At 40.7% G+C, this 20,286-nt stretch overlaps 2 protein-coding genes across 2 annotated transcripts in view; one reads left to right on the plus strand and one right to left on the minus strand.

Annotated features, from left to right (window-relative positions):
- Positions 1-16,778, plus strand: part of garre1 (granule associated Rac and RHOG effector 1) — a 41,893-nt gene extending 25,115 nt beyond the window's left edge. Inside the window, exons 4-14 of the mRNA XM_084720965.1 lie at positions 244-384; positions 498-593; positions 774-935; positions 1,343-1,501; positions 3,746-3,843; positions 4,921-5,046; positions 6,174-7,291; positions 9,762-9,927; positions 12,258-12,395; positions 13,249-13,324; positions 14,634-16,778. Of these exons, the coding sequence (XP_084577091.1) occupies positions 244-384; positions 498-593; positions 774-935; positions 1,343-1,501; positions 3,746-3,843; positions 4,921-5,046; positions 6,174-7,291; positions 9,762-9,927; positions 12,258-12,395; positions 13,249-13,324; positions 14,634-14,975 (2,622 nt within the window). The 3' untranslated portion in view covers positions 14,976-16,778. The remainder of the gene's footprint in view (positions 1-243; positions 385-497; positions 594-773; positions 936-1,342; positions 1,502-3,745; positions 3,844-4,920; positions 5,047-6,173; positions 7,292-9,761; positions 9,928-12,257; positions 12,396-13,248; positions 13,325-14,633) is intronic.
- Positions 16,779-17,457: 679 nt separating this feature from the next.
- Positions 17,458-18,669, minus strand: ss18l2 (ss18, like 2). Its single transcript, XM_084724977.1, has 4 exons — positions 18,498-18,669; positions 18,088-18,164; positions 17,841-17,925; positions 17,458-17,711 (listed from the first exon to the last, which is right to left on the minus strand). Exons 1-4 carry the CDS (start codon positions 18,564-18,566, stop codon positions 17,649-17,651), a joined length of 294 nt encoding a protein of 97 aa, XP_084581103.1. The 5' UTR covers positions 18,567-18,669; the 3' UTR covers positions 17,458-17,648.
- Between the last annotated feature and the right edge of the window lie 1,617 nt (positions 18,670-20,286).

Raw genomic sequence — 20,286 nt, forward strand, 5'->3', positions numbered from 1 at the left:
AAGTTGAGTATTTCATGAGTAATTTGGCAGTACTGAAAGAAAATTTCCCTGTATCCTTCTCAAGAACACCCTTTAAGTTTTGCTCTATATGACCTTATAAACACATTAAACACACTGGTCATCTAATTTTGCCATACAGTCTGCTCATTCTCAACGATTTCTTGCATGTCTCTGTGAGATTGTGCTGTAGTAGTGTACATGTTCCTGCTGTCATTTTGACCCAGTACTCTGCTGTGCCCTCAGGCCACAACGAGGCTGAGAGAGAGGGGCCGGGATGGCTGCCTGGCAGGCATCCAGGTTCAGCAGCTCTTCTGCTCAAACAACACCACCATCCCTGAGCACCAACTGAAGGAGCTTAACATGAAGATTGACAATGCTTTACAGGTACAGTAATCACCCCAAAGATCAGTGACATGGCACATGGCATCATTAATGAAATTGCAGTACCAGTGAAGTGCTAGGATTCAAACCTATAGTTGTTTTCTCTTGATATCCAGGCCTACAAAGCAGCACTAGAGAGCCTGGGCCATAGTGAATACGCACTGAAGGCTGGCTTTCACCTTAACCCCAAAGCTGTGGAGGCAGCCCTACAGGTGGGTTCACTCTCAAAAAGTAAAAATCTTTTATTCTACAGAATGGTAGAATAATAAGCAGGGAATATATTTCAAATAGTCTCCATATGGTAAATGTTCATGGTTTTCCTTTCATTTAATTATAATGTTATCATCATACTACAATGTTTTTTATGTTTACATACTGGTGTGTGTGTGCAGGGCTGCTGCAGTGAGGCAGAGGCGCAGCAGGCGGGAAGGATGCAGACCACCTCCCAGCCCATCCAGTGCGAGCTGCCCACCATCCCTGTACAGATCGGCTCACATTTCCTCAAAGGAGTGTCCTTCAACGAGTCAGCGGCTGAAAACCTCAAACTGAAAACGGTACGGCCCATGACTCAGCTGGTCAGATTCATGCTGAACCTATTGGTTACCCATTGCCTGATATCAGAGTGAATTATCAAGTTGTTAAACTCTGTTGCCACCTTCAGAAAATCAGAGTGTATGGCTTCGCAGTTCTAGACTGAGACGAGGTTAATCACTTTGTTCTCCTAGAAAGTTCAAGTTGCCCTGTCAGCCATGTTTCCTTCTTGAATATGTTCTGTGTCATTCTCAACTTTTTCTGGGTCAGTAGTTTTAAAAAGTGATCACTATGTTTTGAGTGATAACCACAGTTATGTGGTTTAGTGAGAGCTCTGATTGCTATTTTTAGTAGCATCTGTAATGTAACATTTGAAGACGGTGATGGCGGACTTCTTTGTTGATGGCCCCACTGTGTTTTGTGTCCTCAGCACACGATGCTGCAGCTCATTAAGGAGGCGCTAGGTCAGAACGGAGTGACCCCCAGAGACGACTCCCCCGTCACTGAGGTCCTCAACCAAGTCTGCCCATCCAGTTGGAGAGGAGCCTGCAAGACAGCTGTCCAGCTGCTGTTTGCCCAGGCTGGTCTGGTGAGTAGAGGCGTTAAAGACCAGGGCTGCCACAGTAAAGCAGTAGTACTCAGAGAGATGGACACACAGGGGGTCAAACCTGTAATCTGTTTTTCAGTATTTATCAGGCTTTTTACCTTTAGAATGATAGAACCGATCATGAACCCTTGAATAAAAAAATGGCTTATTATAAAATAGCAATTCTCCTGTTAACTTGTATTTGTTTTCATGCCAGTCTTGCCAGGACCAATATTGCAGTGACTTTGATTTATGATCCAAAGGCCAATGTGGTGTTTTTGTATGACATGTCTATATGGTACTGAATGGTATTAAGTGCATTTTTGTCAGAATTTTTTAAAGGTCCAGAGTGTAAGATTTATGGTAATCTGTTGTCAGCATGTGGCAGAAATTGAATATAATATTCATAAGTATGTTTTCATCAGTGTAAATTCACCTGAAAATAAGAATAATTTTGTCTTTATTGCCTGAGAAGTGTTTTATGTTTGCAGAGGGCACAGATCCTCTTTAAATCTGCAAGTTCACTGCTAGATGCCATTAAATCCTACACACTGGTCCTTTAATTATTTGTGAAGAGCGGTAAAAAATCGTGCTTTGGATCTTCATCTCCACATCTGTTTTATCTTGCTTGAGCAAGTCATACTAAAATAAACAGCTGTGTAGAAAGATCTCTATTGGATCCTCATTCACTATTTTGCTCTTGTTAACATCCATCACCATGATGTAGATGATAGTACAGAGCAGTGGAGAGGAGTTAGCGTGCTGACGTGACCAGGCCTGTTGTATTTCACTGACACTTCTGCTTAAGTTACTGAATCTTCTCCTTTTGTGTGTGTGCGGGTTTGGCAACTTGTGTCCCATTGTTTGTCAGATTTGTAATGGAGATGAGGAGATCTTGCTTTGAGGTAGACGAGAGGTGTAAACAAACACCAGAGAGAAACAAAGGAGAAGAAACATTCCTGCAGCATCTGGGTGAAGGATGGGCTCGTCTGGGTGGGTCTGCAAACAAATTCCCCCTCCCTCCTCCTTTTGTTGAAAAGAAGAGTCATGGAGAGGGAGGGTCAGCCACAGGACTCTCCTCAGAGTAACACCAGTGTGTTTATGCTCCACTGTTTATTTCCTCTGTGTGGTCTGCGCTGTTTTGTATGTCAAGCTGAAGGAGTGTTCCCATCCAGCACTGCCAGGCCCGTGCTAACTGTAAAACAATCCCTGGATGATGGATGAGCGCTTTGCGTTAACGTCTTATCGGACGCTATGACCACTCAACTCAAAATAGATCACACATAGATCACATACGTGCGTGCATGAACACACACATCCATATTCACATGTACATACACTCATCATACACTCACCGTCATGCACCATTCATGCCTCCTCACACATATGCAGTCTCTCTCCTCCCCAGTTTCATTATTTTACACTCACTGTAAGAATAACCACATTCCTGGAAACATTATTCACCAGAGACTCACTTTTTCCTTCTGGTCATCGCTTTCGCCGACCAGAGAAGAAGTTGACCTCGTCTGTTTTGCTGCTGTTCCTCCTCCTTCCTGCCCCCGATGACCTTGTTGTATGTGTTTCAACATGGCTGACAGAGTGTGTGTGTGTGTGCGTGTGTGTGTGTGCGCGTATGCGTATGTGTGCGGCTCTCTCACATGGGCAGCCAGGGGTTTCCGAGGATACACCTGCTCTTTTTTTTTCTTTTCTTTTTTTTTTAAATAACAATAGGGTAGCTTCCTGCAATACAGGAAATGGACTCCTCCCACCTTCCCTCCCTCTTTGTGACCCAGCTGCGTGGGTCCCGAGGAGCCAAGGCCACTTTCAAAGAACTTGCAAATAAATTTGACCAGCAGCAGGCAGGAAGGGTAGCCTGTTTGTTGTCACTGGCTGATTGAATGTGTTCGGCTTCCTCACCTTGAACTGCTTCACTCTGCCACAGTGGGAAATTAATGCCAGACACGGATGAAAAGCCTTTGGCTCCACTAACAGTGCTAAATCTGACTGGTTTACATACTGCGCTGGGTAAAACCAGCCTGTTTAGTTTCAAGATTGTGTCAGTTCTGTTGTGTTACACCCCCCAAAGTGTTACTTAGTTACTTAATGTGCAAATGAATCAACAGATAATGTGCTATAGACTTTTTTCAGTTGTTTGCACACGCAACATTATGAACACAAAAAAAAGGCTATGAAGAAAGTTTTTCTGTCAGGAGATGCTTATGCATGTGTGTTTCTGTGTCTCAACAGGTGGTTGTTGATACAGCTCAGATAGAGAACAAAGAGGCCTATGCTCCCCAGATCACTCTTGAGGGATCCAAGGTGGTGGTCCAGGTTCCCTCTACATGGTAAGCACATTACATCACTTTGTTTTTAAAGAAGTAAACATCCAGCTTATTTTTTTATTATTTTTTTTTAATCTGCAAGTAGTTGGAAGAAATGTCCTTATAAAGATATAATAACAAATTTTGTTGCTCAGTACTCCAGTCTTAATTGTAATAAAAATAAGAATTGTAGGGGCGCTTGGATAGCTCAGTTGGTAGAGCGTGCACCCCATGTACGGAGGCTATGAGTCCTCTGCAGCGGCTGCCAGTTCAGTTCCTGCCTGCAGCACTTTTGCTGTGTGTCATCCCCTCTCTCGATCCCCCTTTCCTGTCATATCTCCAGTTGTCCTATCTGAATAAAGACTATTGTTAAACTGAGGCACGGGTAATCTATGCTCTGTGCTGGAGTTTACAGTCGGTGCTCAAGATGTCTGTAACAAGTGTGTAAACTTTGATTTTAACACTAGAACATTGGGAGACCATTCTGGTTTGGAGCAGGTCAAATCATGTCCCTAGTTTTGAATTCAAGTTAGGTTTGTAATGGCGCTGGAAAAATTTAATTTCAACCTACAATTCATTCACAAATGAAAAATCAAAATAGATAAACTTGTGTGTATGCTTTAATTATTGACATATATATTCAGTTATATACATTTATGGCGATTATACCCAGTGACTCTTGGAGCTGATATGTTTGACATATTGACAGATCATGTGCCAGGGCAAGTCAGTGTTATTTGAGAAAAGAGAAAGCATTTCTCTTTACAAACCTGATTTTAGATGTTATTCGTGGTTAGACAGTGTGAGTTTCAATTAGTGTCCAGGCGTGTGTTTGATTTTTAACCCTGAACAGCCGAGGTGTGGAGCGACAGTGGACTATGATGAATACCAGTCTGTGAGCTGAAAAAGTGGCCTGTCGGGTTGTTTTTGGCTCATTTTTTCTTGTTTATTAATATCAGATGTCATGTCTTCATCTTTTTAGCAAATACATCTGGGCTTTTGTGTGCAAGTCATTGTATTGGACTTGTACTTCATGTCTTGTCCCATCATGTTCCGTGTGTGTGTGTGTGTGTGTGTGTGTGTGTGTGTGTGTGTGTTCAGGTGTCTGAAGGAGGACCCAGCCACTATGTCGCTGCTCCAGCGGAGCTTGGATCCAGAGAAGACACTTGGTCTCGTGGACGTGCTCTACACCGCAGTGTTTGACATCAACAGGTGGAAGGAGAGAAAGTGAGTCGATGTTGAATATAAATGAATAACCTTAATTTTCTAACAAGCAGTTTTATCGGGTAGCTTTTTGTATAGGTGATATTGCTGTTGAGATTCAGGCTCATTTCACATGTAGCCTGTTACAAGGATAGTTCAAATTATTTGAAGTGGGGTTGCATGAAGTACTTATCCATAGTTAGTGTATTACCTACAATAGATTAGGTTAGAACATCCCAGGTTTGGAGAAGCAGCAGGAGTACCAGTGTAGGCAGTTAAGCATTGTCCTGCTGAGGACAGGGTCAGCAGCAAAACATATTTTTGCCACCTAAAAAAATCAATATAATTTTAAGTGTGCGTTATGTTTAGAATATTTTCACCGCTTCACCTCACTGTCAGACAGCCCTTTCCGATGGGAAACTGCTTTTATCCAAACCAACAAATCAGTAATTTTACTTTGCAGATTAGAGTTGCTGATCTACTGCTGCCTTGATTTGTTGGTTTGTTTGTGTCATTGTGTGACTTCTGTGTTTTAAAAGGTTAGTGTAGTAAGTGGCTAGAATTTGTTTTTCTGCTCACCCTGCCCACAGGAGAATATTTTATATTTTCCATACTCTCACTCGCACTCACTCTCACTGAGTTCAGCCCGTCACCGATGGGCGATGTATTCGTCCAAACACCCAGCCCTAATGACAGCAATGCCACAGTAATATGCCCCAGGTCATTACTGTGCAGGATGCCTCTTTTTCATCCTGTCTCTGGCTCTTGGTCGTTATTCATAACATGCATTCTGCAGTTTAATAATACTAGTAATGCTCCAATATTATTTCTTCATGAGCTCTTTCTGAGACCAAATAACATAAAAATACACATCAAAAGCATTAAAGTGCTGCATAAATTTCCTGAACCATCACATGGGTATAGATGATGCAGGATGATTATCACCAAAACTCTCTATTTAACAAGTTACCTGTCAGTCTGTATACTTAATGTTTATTCACCTTGGTTCATTTGTAAAAAATCAGGACCAGAACTTAAATGCAATAATGTATTATTCTTTCTCTTGGTCTGGACAAATAAATTCACATTACTGTGGTAAGTACTTTTAGTACTAACTAATTATATACCTGTCTTTCTCCTCCCTTCAAAAGAGAGCAAGCCCTGCCAACTATCCAGATCCAGCTGCAGCGGGAGAGCCCAGACTATGGCGGTCAGGCAGACCTGCCTCCAGGCACCACCTCTAAGACCTCCAGTGGACTGCCCAAAACGATATCCAAGCTGACTTCCAAGTTTACCAAGAAAGTGTCATCCAGCTCTAATAGTGGGGGCAGTTACTCCATTCCCAATACCCCATCTCGCAGCATGCTAACAACCAGTAGCTCTGAGGAGAAGGCCAAGAGCCTGTGCCACAGTGATGGGAGGCTGCAGGGCATCCTGCAGATGAGCAGTCTCTCCTGCACCCCTGACTCCACTCAGCAAAGCCAGCTGGCTAATGGCTCCGTGTCCGAGGACCAGGGGATGAACCTGCCCACTGACCAAGAAATGCAGGATGTCATCGACTTTCTCTCAGGATTCAACATGGGAAAATCCCAACAGGCTTCGCCCCTGGTCAAGAGGAGGAACTCTGTGGCATCTGCAAACCCTGCTGAGCTGAAGCCCCCGAGTGGACCTCCACCAGCCTCCCAATCTATGTCTCACAACGCCCTGCAGCCCCCAGCTCAGACCCTGCCTCAGCCTCAGCCCCAGCCTCAGCCCCAGCCCCAGGCAGTGCAGAAGCAGCAGCCGCAGCCACAACCACAGCCGCCTCCTCCACAGCAGCAACAACAACCCCAGCAGCAGCAGCCCCCTCCTCCACCTCAACAGCCCTCCCCACAGGCCCTGCAGTACTACCAGCACCTCCTGCAGCCCATCAGTCAGCAGCAGCCACCTCCTCCTCAGCTTCCTCCTCAGCAGACCCCACCCCAGGTCCTGCCGCAGCAAAGAGTGGCGAGCAAGTGGCTTGGCACCTCTGGGCAACAGCCTCCACCGCAAGGCCCCCCAGCAGGGCTGTCACCCCTGGGTCCAATCGGGCAATGGGGATCTCCTGGACTGCCGGATCTGAGTTCGGATCTGTACAGTCTGGGCCTGGTCAGCACCTACATGGACAGTGTCATGTCAGAGATGCTGGGCCAGAAGCCGCAGGGGCCCCGCAACAATACTTGGCCCAACAGGGACCAAAGTGAAGGAGTATTTGGAGTCCTGGGAGACGCGCTGCCCTTTGACCCAGCAGGTGAGATCCACTTCCCTTTTATGGTCTATAAGGTGTACTTGTGTAGATAATGCACATCATACTGAGACTTGACATTATTCAGCAGGTTCATTAAAGATCAATTGTTTAGATTTACAGGGATTTAGGTTCCCCTACACCAGTGACATTCAGCTTGATTTTGCAAAATTGGCACCTGGGCAAAGGTAATTGAGTATCTCTGTCTTACAAACTTGGAAAAGGGAGAGTGAAAAGAGGGGTTTGCAGTCTGCAAACTCACTGCCACTGAATCCTACACACTGGGTCTTAAAAAGAACAGTTCACCCCAAAAACAAAAAGAAAAAATTTAAGTACACATTCACCTCTTATTTATGTACAGGATGATCCAGTGAGTCAGTCATCTTTTAAACTGTCGAAGTCAAGAGGGCGAGGGGCTGAAAAGAGTCAAAGCAGACATCAGATGAGAGGATGATGACTGAATTGTGGTTGATTGTGGCAAAGTAATGGTTTTTTACTTGTCTTGAGTTAGGTTAAGTTTGGGATTCAAATAATGCCAACAGATTGATTAATTTTATCATCCTTCTTTGTATTGCACTTCTTTGAGGAAATATGTAAAACATACATGTCAAACTTGGGGCCCATGGGCCACATCTGGCCTGCGATGCAATTATATATGGCCTGCAAGATAATTTCTTGTGTCTGTTATTGATGGCCCACCAGTAAATAGCACTCCCACCACTCATACTACAAGTCCCACAATGCACTGCATCAGCTGCTGCAAGTCAAGACCTGTGCACCAACCCCTCCTCCCGCTGCTTTATTGACACACTGATCAGTGGTCAGCGGATGAATGCATCAGTTAGTGCTTTTATAGTGACACTTAAGCTAGCCCCCAAAATAAATGGCCAAATGAAAAGTGGAGTTTGAAAACAGGGACTTTAAAAGCAGGTGGCAGGCAGAGTACCTGTTTGTCGACATCGGAGGTAAACCTGTGTGCGTTGTTCGTGGAGCTAATGTGGCCATAATTAAAGAATGTAACATAACATGTTCACAAAAGCAGTATCACACAGTGAAGCTGCCGTGAAGGTTAGTTTTATAGTAGCAGAAGAGATAGCCAAATCAACGCGGCCATTTATGGAGGGAGAGTTTTTGAAGCGCTGCATGATTAAAGTGTGCGACGTCTTGTGTCCAGACAAAAAGCAAGAAATATTGTTGCTGATCAGACATGTGATCTTAAATATTCTGATCTGAAATATTCTCATTTTGCTTTATGTTATTGTTGAAGAAAATATTTTTTTAAATTGTATTTTTTTATTGAGGAAACAGTTGTTGCAGTCTGGCTCTTCAAATTCATATTTCTGAATAAAAGACTGTTCAATAAATGTTAATCCTGTTTGGCCCATGACTTAGACTGTGTTTTAAATTTTGGACCCTTCTTTGATTGAGTTTGACACGCCTGGTGTAAAAGTTTCAAGCACCATTTTTATGAAGCTGTGGCCGGTCATCTCTTTTATCATGAAGGTATGTCCAAATAGGAGTGTTGGTCTGGACATCTCACCCTCAGTCAGACTGTTATGTCAGCAGGGTGCGGGGGAGCATGCCTGGAGCTCTGCTGACACCATCATTTCATTATTTAAAAACAAAAAAACCTTTAGCGAAGCAGCTTAGCAATATTTTTATGACTTACAATTCAGTAGTTAGTTACTCATCATACCAGGAGACTAATGTTCAGTTCAAGTGTCCATATAACCTGGTGGAAACCATTAAGATGGTTGCAGTGGGCTTCCAGCTGACAAATAAAAAGTTAGTAATCTAAATGAACATCTTTATTGTCCCATAAAAGAAGCTGTGTTTGCAGGCGTCAGTTGATAACAACATAAAGGGAATACCATAAAGAGATTATCATGCACAAAAGGAAACATCATTACATAAAAAAAACAGTGCAAAGGCAGTGGGGATAAATAATGTCCCTGCTTATTACAGTCTTTGAGTGGTGGTGTCAAGAGAGCAAATCGCAAATAAACAATAAGGCCAAACTTTTTAAGGCTTTATTCACTGCATTGTCTTGTCATTATTATACAGTACAGGTATCAGATTATTTTATTATACACCACTTGGCAGCATGACCTATCTGATTATACTATACTATCTTGAAACCACTTCAGCCAATTTCAGACAATGCTGAGGCCTGATCAGAGTAACAAAATCAATGTAGGTCAGGTAGTGTGAGTAGCTGTTTTCCCATGCATGTAGCTGCGACTGTAAGTTGACGAATTATGCTGAATTTAGCCTGTGTCAGTTGCTATTTTTACAGTGCAGCAGACTCTTTTGATTGCAGTTGAGGCCTATTGTGCAGAGTTGACTTACGGCCATTGTGATTTTTCTGCTATGGTAGACAGTCTGGCTAAACGGATTGAGCTCCAGGGAGCAAAAGAGAAAAGCTGAGGGTGTCAGAAACTCATAGTTGTGTTTATCCTCCCTTTCCATTACGCAGTTGGCTCTGACCCGGAGTTTGCACGTTACGTCGCTGGCGTCAGTCAGGCCATGCAGCAGAAGCGGCAGGTGCAGCACATCCGTCGCCCCAGCAACCCACGCAGCAACTGGCCAATGCCTGATGAGCAGCACAGGACCTGGTCCCACCCAGAGTACTACAGTGAGGGGTGGGTATCTGTACATGACATATTTCCAAGAGTTTCTTTTTTTCATCGGTTTTGTAAAACCAGATTTTTTTATTAGTCAAACTTTTTTTGATCTCTTGTAAGAAAATGTATTATAAAGAACACAAATAAAAACAGAAAAGAGGAATAACAAATAAAGGAATCAACATGAAACACAGATGCATACAGCTTCATGTTGCCATGTGCAACTGTTAGATGACACCCACAGTATGCTATAATCTGCCATGACTTGATCTTGAGGAAAGTGTTCTTGGTGTAACCTTTTTAAATGTGGACAGCACAAGTCGGATCTGAATAGTTTTCTTTTTTAAAGACAGACAGCCTTTTCCCAATCTCCTCAGCTCTCACTCTTCCATCCCATTTACACCTGGCCTTAAAATATGATCTGTATGCTGACACGTTACCCAGACAAGGAAAAACACATGTTAATGCAAGGTGCAAATGCTTTGTGATCGGATCTGCCTGAGCGCATATGGCAGGTAGTCTGGCTCACATTGTGTTCAGCTCTTATGTACGTGTACAATCAGTTCATACAACATGCTCCCATCCGTACATAACATGACACTGATGTACATATATATATATATATATATATATATATATATATATATATATATATATATATATATATATATATATATATATATATATATATATATATATATATGTATGTACTTGTTGATATCTAACATAAAATACAGGCTGTTGTTCAAATTTAAAGATCCATTGTTTAGATGAGTGAGAAGGCTGAAAGAAGCATGCCTTTAATTACTCATTATATGTCTATTCTGCTCCATGAAAACACTATAAGAGGTGTTATTCAACAGAATAAAATGTAAAATATGGAAATAGGTTGAAAATGATATGCAGTAAGAAATAACTGTGTGACAGTGCATGTTGCACACATAATTTTGACAGCTGATCTGCTGGTAACAAGGCATATAATTTAGTAGTAGCCTACATATCAATAATGTAATACACAAACTGACACAATGTTTTTACATTTATTTTTACACAAAGAAAGGAATGGTTTGAAGTCCATTTGGCAAGTGTACAAGAGGGGGGAAATATATCGTTTTTAAGGAAGTCGGGGGGTGATTTTTTTTTATTTTTGCCCCCTTAAATTTGGAAAAATAGAGTCCACACACTAGATAATCCTTCCATAAACATTTATTATTAATTATTATTTATTATATAAATGTGTTGTTTTGGGTGAAAGCCCTTCTTCAGCACCTGAGACATCACATGCTGGTGTGTTCATAAATGGAAGCATTATCTGGTGTGCAGACTCTGTTTTCCTTTTTTCTTTTTGCATGTATTTCTGTCCAACACCCAGTAATTATGGTGGTTGGATGTGTGTGCTTTTATAAAGTTTCTGCTACCTCAGATTATTCTTACGCAAGTTTTGTTCTGGAGGATAGAGCTCTGATCTCAATGAGGTAAGCGAAAAATCTATTAAATATACCAGGTATAAATGCAAAGGCAGATCCTGCTTTAATACCAAGCGTAAATGGAGTGTTGCCTGACTTGGAGATTGGAGCAGTGTCCAATACAGTATGTCTGTACCATACCTGCCTTTACAAATTTGATAGACGTTTCAAATATTAAGATAAATGCACAAATAAATTCCCCAATGCCATGTTATAGGATTAGTTTTGGACAGCAGTATAGTGCTGAACTGTTGGAGGGTTATTTAAAGCTCAGTCTCATCATAGTGCATAATCGTGTTGAGCAATGTTTTGATTAAATTATTAATCATCAGTATGCGAGACATTTACCACGTTCATCATGACTGTTGTCATTTTATTCAGCCCACAAGTGTGAGACAACAACATCCTGCTTAGAGACCCATCTGAAAAAGGAGGCAGATGTAAACAAGGAGCCATCATACTGCAGTGGCATCCCACTTGTAAAGACTGTGTAATAATGTTGTTTATGAAAAGGATTTCATTTTTTAAGCACTTTTACGCAGTGCTTGAAAGGAAATAGGACCGAATGATGCTGTCTAAGTTGATATACTCATCAAATGCTACTTAATCAACAGTTGCAGGTAACCAAAACATCTAAAAACTTATCAACAATACTTATTCCACTTTTAATAGATGAACAAGATGCCTATTTACCCTTCAAATTAACACAGAGGTGGGGAAGTCAGTGTTTACAATTTTATACACTTCAGATTTTTCTTAAATTGTGTGTCAAAATGTTTAGAGATCATCAAATAAATCTGACCCTGTGACACCTTTTTAAATACAACATTGTTGAGACTGAACTGGGAACAGTGCTAACGCTTCCTCTGGTTGTGTCCGCAGGGAGGCCGTAAACAGCAGCTGGTCAGCCAATCAGGGGGACTCGGCCAGCTCCAGCGATGAGACATCTTCAGCCAATGGCGACAGCCTCTTTTCAATGTTTTCTGGGCCGGACCTTGTAGCTGCAGTTAAACAAAGGAGGTAAATCGTAAACACATCCACCAGTGGAAGCAAACATTCAAATGGCGCTGATAATTATCATAAAATATGATTCATTTAATTTATTTGGTCGATATTCCAAGCTCAAGATTAAAAAACACAAACATAAAAAAGTGATTTATTTTTTCTCCTGCCTTTTTACTGTACATGTACTAGGGATGTGTATCTCACTGACTGAGACTGATTCCATACATATCCCGATACATGTTCAACGATACAACATATCTTAGACATTTTTGAATTGCCAGCAATTCGGTTCAATACGATTCAGCTCTGTCACGATACAATATGATATGACAGGATGCAATTAGGGATACACCGATGATCTAAGATGATCTTCTGCCCTGTTCCATATGAAGAGCGCTGTGGTTTTGATTACTGTGGAGGAACAGTGATGCTCCATGTTGCCTGGTCTCCCAGTGACATGACGTCTCTGTGGGTCAGACTCGTGGTTCTGTACTCTGCTGTCAGACACATTTGGCATAAATGATTTGCAGCAGTTTCTCATTTTTCTTATAAAACCCAAAACTTATTCTACACTTGTGCATTATGAAAGTTTGGTGGTGCAATGTGGTACAGTGTCACTTCTGTTGCATGTGCTGCATTGATTTGTTTCCGAATCATGTTCAGCTTTTTACCGATACAGGCCGTCTGAACCAATGCACTCGTATCTCACACATTTAGGTCCAATGCATCGGATATATGAGTGAATCGTTAAACCTGTAACACTTACTAATTATGGCATAGACAAAGTTGTGCAGATTTTGCTGTGTGAGAAACACTCTTGCTGTAAAGTATGTGAGTGCTGGTTCAATGTAAATTTCTCTGTTCTCAGAAAACACAGCTGTGGTGAGCCAGAGGTGTGCACCCTGCCCTCACCACCACTCCATCACATCGGAGACGATAACCAGGTAAAGTAGTCTTTATTCATTGTAATGCATCTCAGTGTCTATAATCTCTGCCAACACTTTGTCCATATGACTAGTGACACTTTATGTCTATTAAAAGATATTTGCAGATAAATGCAAAATCTGTGGCAAAGTAAAAGAGCATTGGAAGCATTCTGGTTTCCGTTTGGTGTCCATATGTTGTCTGAGTGGTATTGAACAATCACATTTGAGTGGGCTTTGTTATATATTTATGTGTGCTGCAGATAATGCCAAGAGCTGGCCCTTATTTCCCACTATGCATTAATATGTTACAAACACTAACAAAAAGTTTGTTAAATTTTCTCTTTTATGTTCCAAAATGCAAATGTTTCTTTCTGAGTCTTTTGTAATATGTTTTTTTCAAAACATGGTGGTTTATGTCAGGTAACTGTAATTTTTGTGCTGGCTTATATTTTCAACAATGAGAGAAGTGGCTGGTATATTTATATATATAACTCCAGCTGTATTTTGCCAGAGGGATCCGGGATGTACGTATGTCCCTTGTGATGAATATCACTGTAGAAATACTGTGAAAGCTTTTATTTGTAGCGGTATGGTGCTGCTCTTTAGTAGGTAATGATGCAGAGCTTTGAAATTTTCAGCATGTGAATTGGTGATGTGATGTCTGATGATGTCGGCCCCTGAAATCAATACTGGATCAAATAAGTCCCATCTCTACTTTTTTTGTTTTTTTTGTGTTTATTTTAAATTGTTTGCATTTCTATGCAAATATCTGTTAATGGAAATTAGCTGAAAAGTAGTCTGGTCCTAATTGAACTGTAAAAACAATGACTGGCACATGGAAGAAGTTGTCTCAGCCTGGAAGTCCATTATCTGTTACATGGATATCTGGCTACACTGGAAGCCCCAGAAATTTTGCCCCTGGAGACAAATTGTCGTCTGAGATTGAGTGACACTAAGCCGTTTTTCAAGTGTCTCAGCAAGGGAGCGGTTTTAATGTGATGTAGAGCAACTACATTTTTCATGTGGAATTGAAAAAAGCTCATGTGTAACTGCATTCTACCAAATTCACACACTTGCATGTCAATAACAATTACAAAAACAATTAAAATTTTGGAAAATGTAAGCAGTTTGCAGGACACATCCAAAATCAAGATTATTATAATGAAAAAATGCACGGTAAGATCATTGTCAGTTTCTCTTTGATGTAAAAATATGAACAATCTTTTTATATGCACAGCTTTTGATTTGAATTTTGTTACTAATGACTTATTCGGGACTTTTTGATTAGCTGTTGACTTTTCCAACTTTGCTGATTTCCGTCCTACAGGACAGCAAAACTAAAACCTGGCCCCCCAAAGCGCCATGGCAGCACTCCACACACACCAACACCATGCCCAATCCCAGCTCTTCCTTGTATCAGATGAACATCCCTCCCTCCTCCCAGTGGAGCGACTCCATGCAGATGCTGCAGTCTCCCGTGTGGTCCACGGCCAGTGACTGCTCCCCCTCCACCGGCATCTCCTCTGGTTTCCCCTTCACCCAGCAGCAGCAACAGCAGCAGCAGCAGCAGCAACAGCAACAGCAGCAGCAACACAAACCCATGACCAAGGGCTTTAAATCCTTCCCCCTCAAACACGAGCACAGGCCCTCCTACCTTCACCAGTACTGACTGCAGTCCGAGTCCGCGGTGAAGAGCCACTGAGGGCCTGTAGCTCCGTCAGATGAGCCACTGAGTGGGCCGAGCTGCAGCCATTACAGTCCACACCCACTGAATTGGAAGATTTAAACGCCTCAGAGGCAAAATTAAGTACACACACTGGCTCAACATTTTTGTATCTATATTTTTCCATGTCAGACATCCCCATTTGAAAAAGAGACGTATTTTGAAGTTTTTTGAACTGCCATGTTTTAAACTCCAACAGGTGCATGTGTCATGCTGGCAGCAGTTAGTCTAGTGGTTGTTTCTCTGTCTGTTGAGCTGACATCTCCTCAGACAAGAGCTGGAGACGTGCACGGCCGTCACCCACTTGCTTCTGCAGCTGAACGTGTGTGCGTGTGTGTGTGTGTGTGTGTGCGTGCGTGCGTGCGTGCGTGCGTGCGTGTGTGTGTGTGTGCGTGCGTGTGTGCGTGCGTGTGTGTTTGTGTGTGAGAGAGACCGAGAGAGAGAAAAGGAGGGGGGATTACAAGGGGGCGGGGGCTTGAAATGCTCTCATAATAAATATACTGTGTCTACATAGCTGTAACTGCCAAATCTCATGCAAGATGACTCAGAGTACAGCTACCATCTACTGTTTCATAGCTTGTAAAATACTGAAGTTGAAATATAAATATTTAGTTCTTTTTATTAAGAGGCTTTGAGCAGGCTCAGCATAAATATAGTAAGTCACTGCAGACGTGTAATTTGAAAGAAATACACTACTTTTTTCAACAACTGACCAGAGTTAAGAATTATAGCAGTAACAATGTGCCATGTTGGTATTGATAGCACTTGCAGAATATTATTTCCAACCAAAGCGTTGTTCAGAAGATGAATGGTGCTGAAGAGATAAGAGGTGGTCTGAGATTATTGATAATAACGGTGAAGTGAACACACCCTATTGGATGAGAGCATTAGGGAACATCTTCACACATTCATTTCCTCCTCTCTAATTGGCGGTTGTTTGCTCCAGATTGACACTAACTCCCATGAACCTAACTTTTTCTTCTGTTTAATAATACAATATTTTTCTTGTACAATTATTGACAGTATTAATCTTATTTTTGTATTTTCTTACATGTTATACCATTACTGTATGTTAGTATTCTTGTAGGCATATTACATAAAACATTATTTTCCACCTCCCAATATGTGAAAAAGCACATTTTTTTCCTACAGAGTTGAACTACACCATCTATCTATAAAGGTTACCAAATATGCCATGCTAAACACTAAAACATTGTGTGATGAGGGTGTTTTCGAGCCCTTGTTTCTTTGGTTTCTATGGCAAATGGGCTGCATTTAAAAAGCCCAGAATGTTATCTTTTTGTGATGTTTGCGGATGCCAATGTTGCCTGTATTTATGAAATGACACCATGTTTTCAGAAAACTAACATACTTAACATGTTTACAGAGAATTGTTTGCTGTATATACATATAAATATATATCTTTTTATAGTTAATGTGCTTTGCACAATCAAGATATAGGGTTTGTTGCTTTTTGTCTGTGTTCTCTCCCTAACTGTTGCAGCCTTTTTTAAAGACATCATTACAGACCTTGGACTGTAACTGTTAGCTTCTCAGCTGTGTCAAATGGTTTACTAGTGGCTTCTACAAAAGAAAAAAATAATAATAAAAACATGTTGCCCTGATAGAAGATATGAAGGGGGACTGCTTGGCTTATGTTGCTTATTGTTCTCTTGAGCTGGCAACTGAATCTTTCCAAGTGTACCAGCAATGCAAAAAATGAATAAAAATGACTAGCAATTCGAAAAAGCTGTCTTGGTAGTTTTTCTGCTGAAGAGTTGCTCATTTTCCTCCTGGAATGTAAAATCTAGAAGAAGAAACGGTCCTCAGCTCCTTCTACAAACATTTTGGTTTGACTTTAAAATAAAACCGCCTTTCTGCATGGTTTATAGTTAGGTTATCAATGAGGTTGTGAATACCTAAAAAAATAATAATTTAACTGTTAAAACACATGAGGTTCAGGGTCACCAGTACTTGCTAGTTATCTGTACTGCTAAGCCACAGATCTTATTGCTTACTTTACTTTGTCTTCTCCATCATCCAGCCTTCATACCTGCCAGCTTCATGAGATATTTAATAAATTAGTAACATTTAACCACAATCATATCTTAATAGTCAAAAGGTTTCATTTGGCTTGTCAAATTATACATAACATACATCAAACTTATTATCTTCTGGACATAATTTTAAGTGTGGCACAGTTTGTAAACTCTTTTTACTTGGGGTATTATTATTTGTTAATTAATATTTTAGTGTTTACAACCTAATTATTAACCATTTATAAGGACTGGCTTACAGTGACCAACATTTCACATAATCAGACATCCTGTGCACTGATGTGGTCTCTTAATAAAAGCATTTCAAAAACCAACCACCCTGAACAACTTTCAAAAAAATAAAGATTTTTAATGCACGATTTAGATGATACAAAAGCTTACTTCTCCACATAATGGAAACATTCAAGTAATTGAACTGGAACACCAGCGATCATGGAAAGGCTAATAATACTGAAAACAATAATTGTTTTAAATATAGTATTTTCTGTGATGTAAAACCATCTTCAACCAAATTCATGTAAAGTGTTGAAACCCCATCCCAGGTCCACAGAAGCTGCCATCATCATGTCCCTCCGTGCCCATTCACAGCTGGTGTTGTCGAGGCGAGGGCTTCACTGGACGTAGACTGCAAACAGAAATAATAACACAAGATCAGGAATAATCGACCAGTCAATGATACACTGCAAGCTGTATTTTTACTCTTTTACTGTATTTTTTGCAGTTGTTACTCATGAATTGTGTAGTTTGTCTTTACATTTGAAGAAGGGGGCATGTTGTCTGGGCTGGCATCAGCTATAGTGGCCAAGTAGACGATATTGCGGTGCAGAATCTGTTGATACCTGTTGGAAAAGCACAAAATCAGCTGCTGAAAACAGACCGTAGAAAAGAAGCAGAAGAAGAAGCTCAGACACTTGCTACATTACTGTGCTACCCATGAGAAATGAATTGTATTTTAACAGTTATCTAAGTTAGTAATAAAGTACTGAGTTAATCTGACTTACTGTACGCACTCCACCGCTCGTCCTTTCTGCATGTATTCGGTGATGCATCTCACCAACTGATCATTTTCATCCAGCAGCTGGGAGAAAACAAAAAGATGAGCCAAGTTCACGAACATACTGAAACGTTAGCTGTGAGTAACATGTAGATCTTAACAGCCTTTTACCATCTTTGGAAACAATACATTCATTGTGTGCTACATCAAACATTTCCTATAAGTACAGCAGGAAATTAAAAATGCTGTTCAGGATTCATGAAGCCTATAGCTGGATGTAAACTCAGAGTGAATGAATGAATAATTTCATGAAGTAACTAGCTAGTGGCTAATGGCTAATTCTCGCGGTAAATACACGGGAATATGTCCTAACATCTAGTTAGCAGCTTCGTTAAACATCATTTACTGGTTTCTTACCCTCTGTATTGTTTCTTGGCTGATTGTCGCCTTTCCTCGTTGTTTCTTTGGCACAAAGACTATCGACATTTTAGCGTGGTCGCAGTTCCTTTGCCAGTTGTTTACGTTTTGCAACAGATCGCGTCTCTTTCTTCTTCTGCTTCTTTCAGCTCGTGTCCAGCCTCACGAAAGATCTCGCGAGAGTGATCCTTTTAATCCAAGGTATGGTCTTTTCCTAACCCTACCCAAGTGTTTTATGTCCATAAACCTACTCAGATTTAAACCACAGTATTGTCACATTATAAAACATCATCAATTTATACAAGATGCACGATAAAGAAACAACGCATACAAATCTCGCGATTGTATCCCGCCTTCGTCTTCTTCGGCGATTGTATTGATCGACAGGCGTGTCATTCTTGTTATATTACCGCCATCTTCTGGACAGCTGCTGCTAATAAGTTTTATTTTATTTAATGAACCTGCTATGTCACATCTTTACTCGTTCTTTGTCTCAAAAGACGTATCCTAATGCTTCCGGTGACCCCGCAAACACCAATCATTAAACCAAAAAAATTAAATAATTTTAAATGAACCAGGACATTCTGTCCCCAGAGGATAACCTTCTGCATTTTGAACACGTCATGCACTGTCCTTTTGTGCCACCCTCAGGCCAAAATGTCAAGGATGTCCCATCATATAGTTCTCTCTCTGCACAGCACTCACCTGAAAAGAATTTACCCCTCAGAAGAAAGGAATGTCACAATGATTCAACTCTGAAAAAACATATAAACCATTACTTTTATGTTCTCTCTTATGCAAATATGAACATTGTACATTGAACAAGACTAACTAAAATTGAGTGCAGCCGTTATTAATGTTAACAATGACACCTGTGGGTTTCCTGTTATGAAATGTCAAAATTTGAGGTTAGAAAAGTCTACATGCAGTATTTGCATAATAACAGAGCTTTTTCACAGCAGGCGTTTTCACATGAAAAGGTAATCACAGGTGTTACCAGTGATACTAATTAAGGCTTCATTCCATTCAGGTCAAACAAAGTCAGGGTGCTGCTATTGTGCGTGTTGGCTCATTGCAAAGGCTCTGCCACAATAAATACAACTGGACCTTAATTAGTATCATTGATAAAACCTGTGTTTACTAGTTCCTATCAATACAGTCTGATACAGGGACTGTACTGTGTATGTTAGTGAATCATCATTGGAAAACTGCATGCTTCAAGTCTTAATATGATGTAATGATAACAGTATTTCTCTCACACTGAATTGGAAAGAACATAATGTAAGTAAGTAGACAGTGATAAATACTAATGTACAAGACAATAAGGTTACATGCTGTGTCTGAAGTGACTTTATGCCATCCAACTAAAAATCATCTTTCTTATTTATATTATATGAAATGCTAATCAGATGCAGTGGCTGTTTCTTTCATATTAATTCTGTAAATATAAGTAAATGGTCCCAAACATACTCACTCCAAGACCTTTCTACTGTAATGAAGTATGGTAAACACAGGTGTTAACTATGATACTAATTAAATCAGGGTGATGCTGCACTAGAAAGGCTCCACAGTAAAACAGAACAGGGTTTATATTCTACTCTGAGATGAGGACACTAAGTGATTATGTGGCTAAGTGGACCTGCAGGATGTTATTTTGCTTTTTGTTACATTTAAAGAAGTACTTCATAAAGCATCGTCTTCCTACCTGCTGAAAGTTGCTGTATGATTGCACAATTTACAATTTGTGTGTTAATATAAAAACAGGCTACTCCAATAACCTTTTAAGAAA

This window comes from Lutjanus erythropterus, chromosome 1 (genome assembly GCF_056507025.1).
Source record: "Lutjanus erythropterus isolate fLutEry1 chromosome 1, fLutEry1.hap2, whole genome shotgun sequence".
NCBI lineage: Eukaryota > Metazoa > Chordata > Actinopteri > Lutjaniformes > Lutjanidae > Lutjanus > Lutjanus erythropterus.

Excerpts from the sequence above, each read along its gene's own strand:
- ss18l2 (XM_084724977.1), bottom strand. The coding sequence starts at position 18,566 with ATGTCGATAGTCTTTGTGCCAAAGAAACAACGAGGAAAGGCGACAATC. Across the intron at positions 18,165-18,497 it reads GCCAAGAAACAATACAGAGG|CTGCTGGATGAAAATGATCA; the intron begins GTAAGAAACCAG and ends GTTTTCTCCCAG. Across the intron at positions 17,926-18,087 it reads CGAGCGGTGGAGTGCGTACA|GTATCAACAGATTCTGCACC; the intron begins GTAAGTCAGATT and ends CTTTTCCAACAG.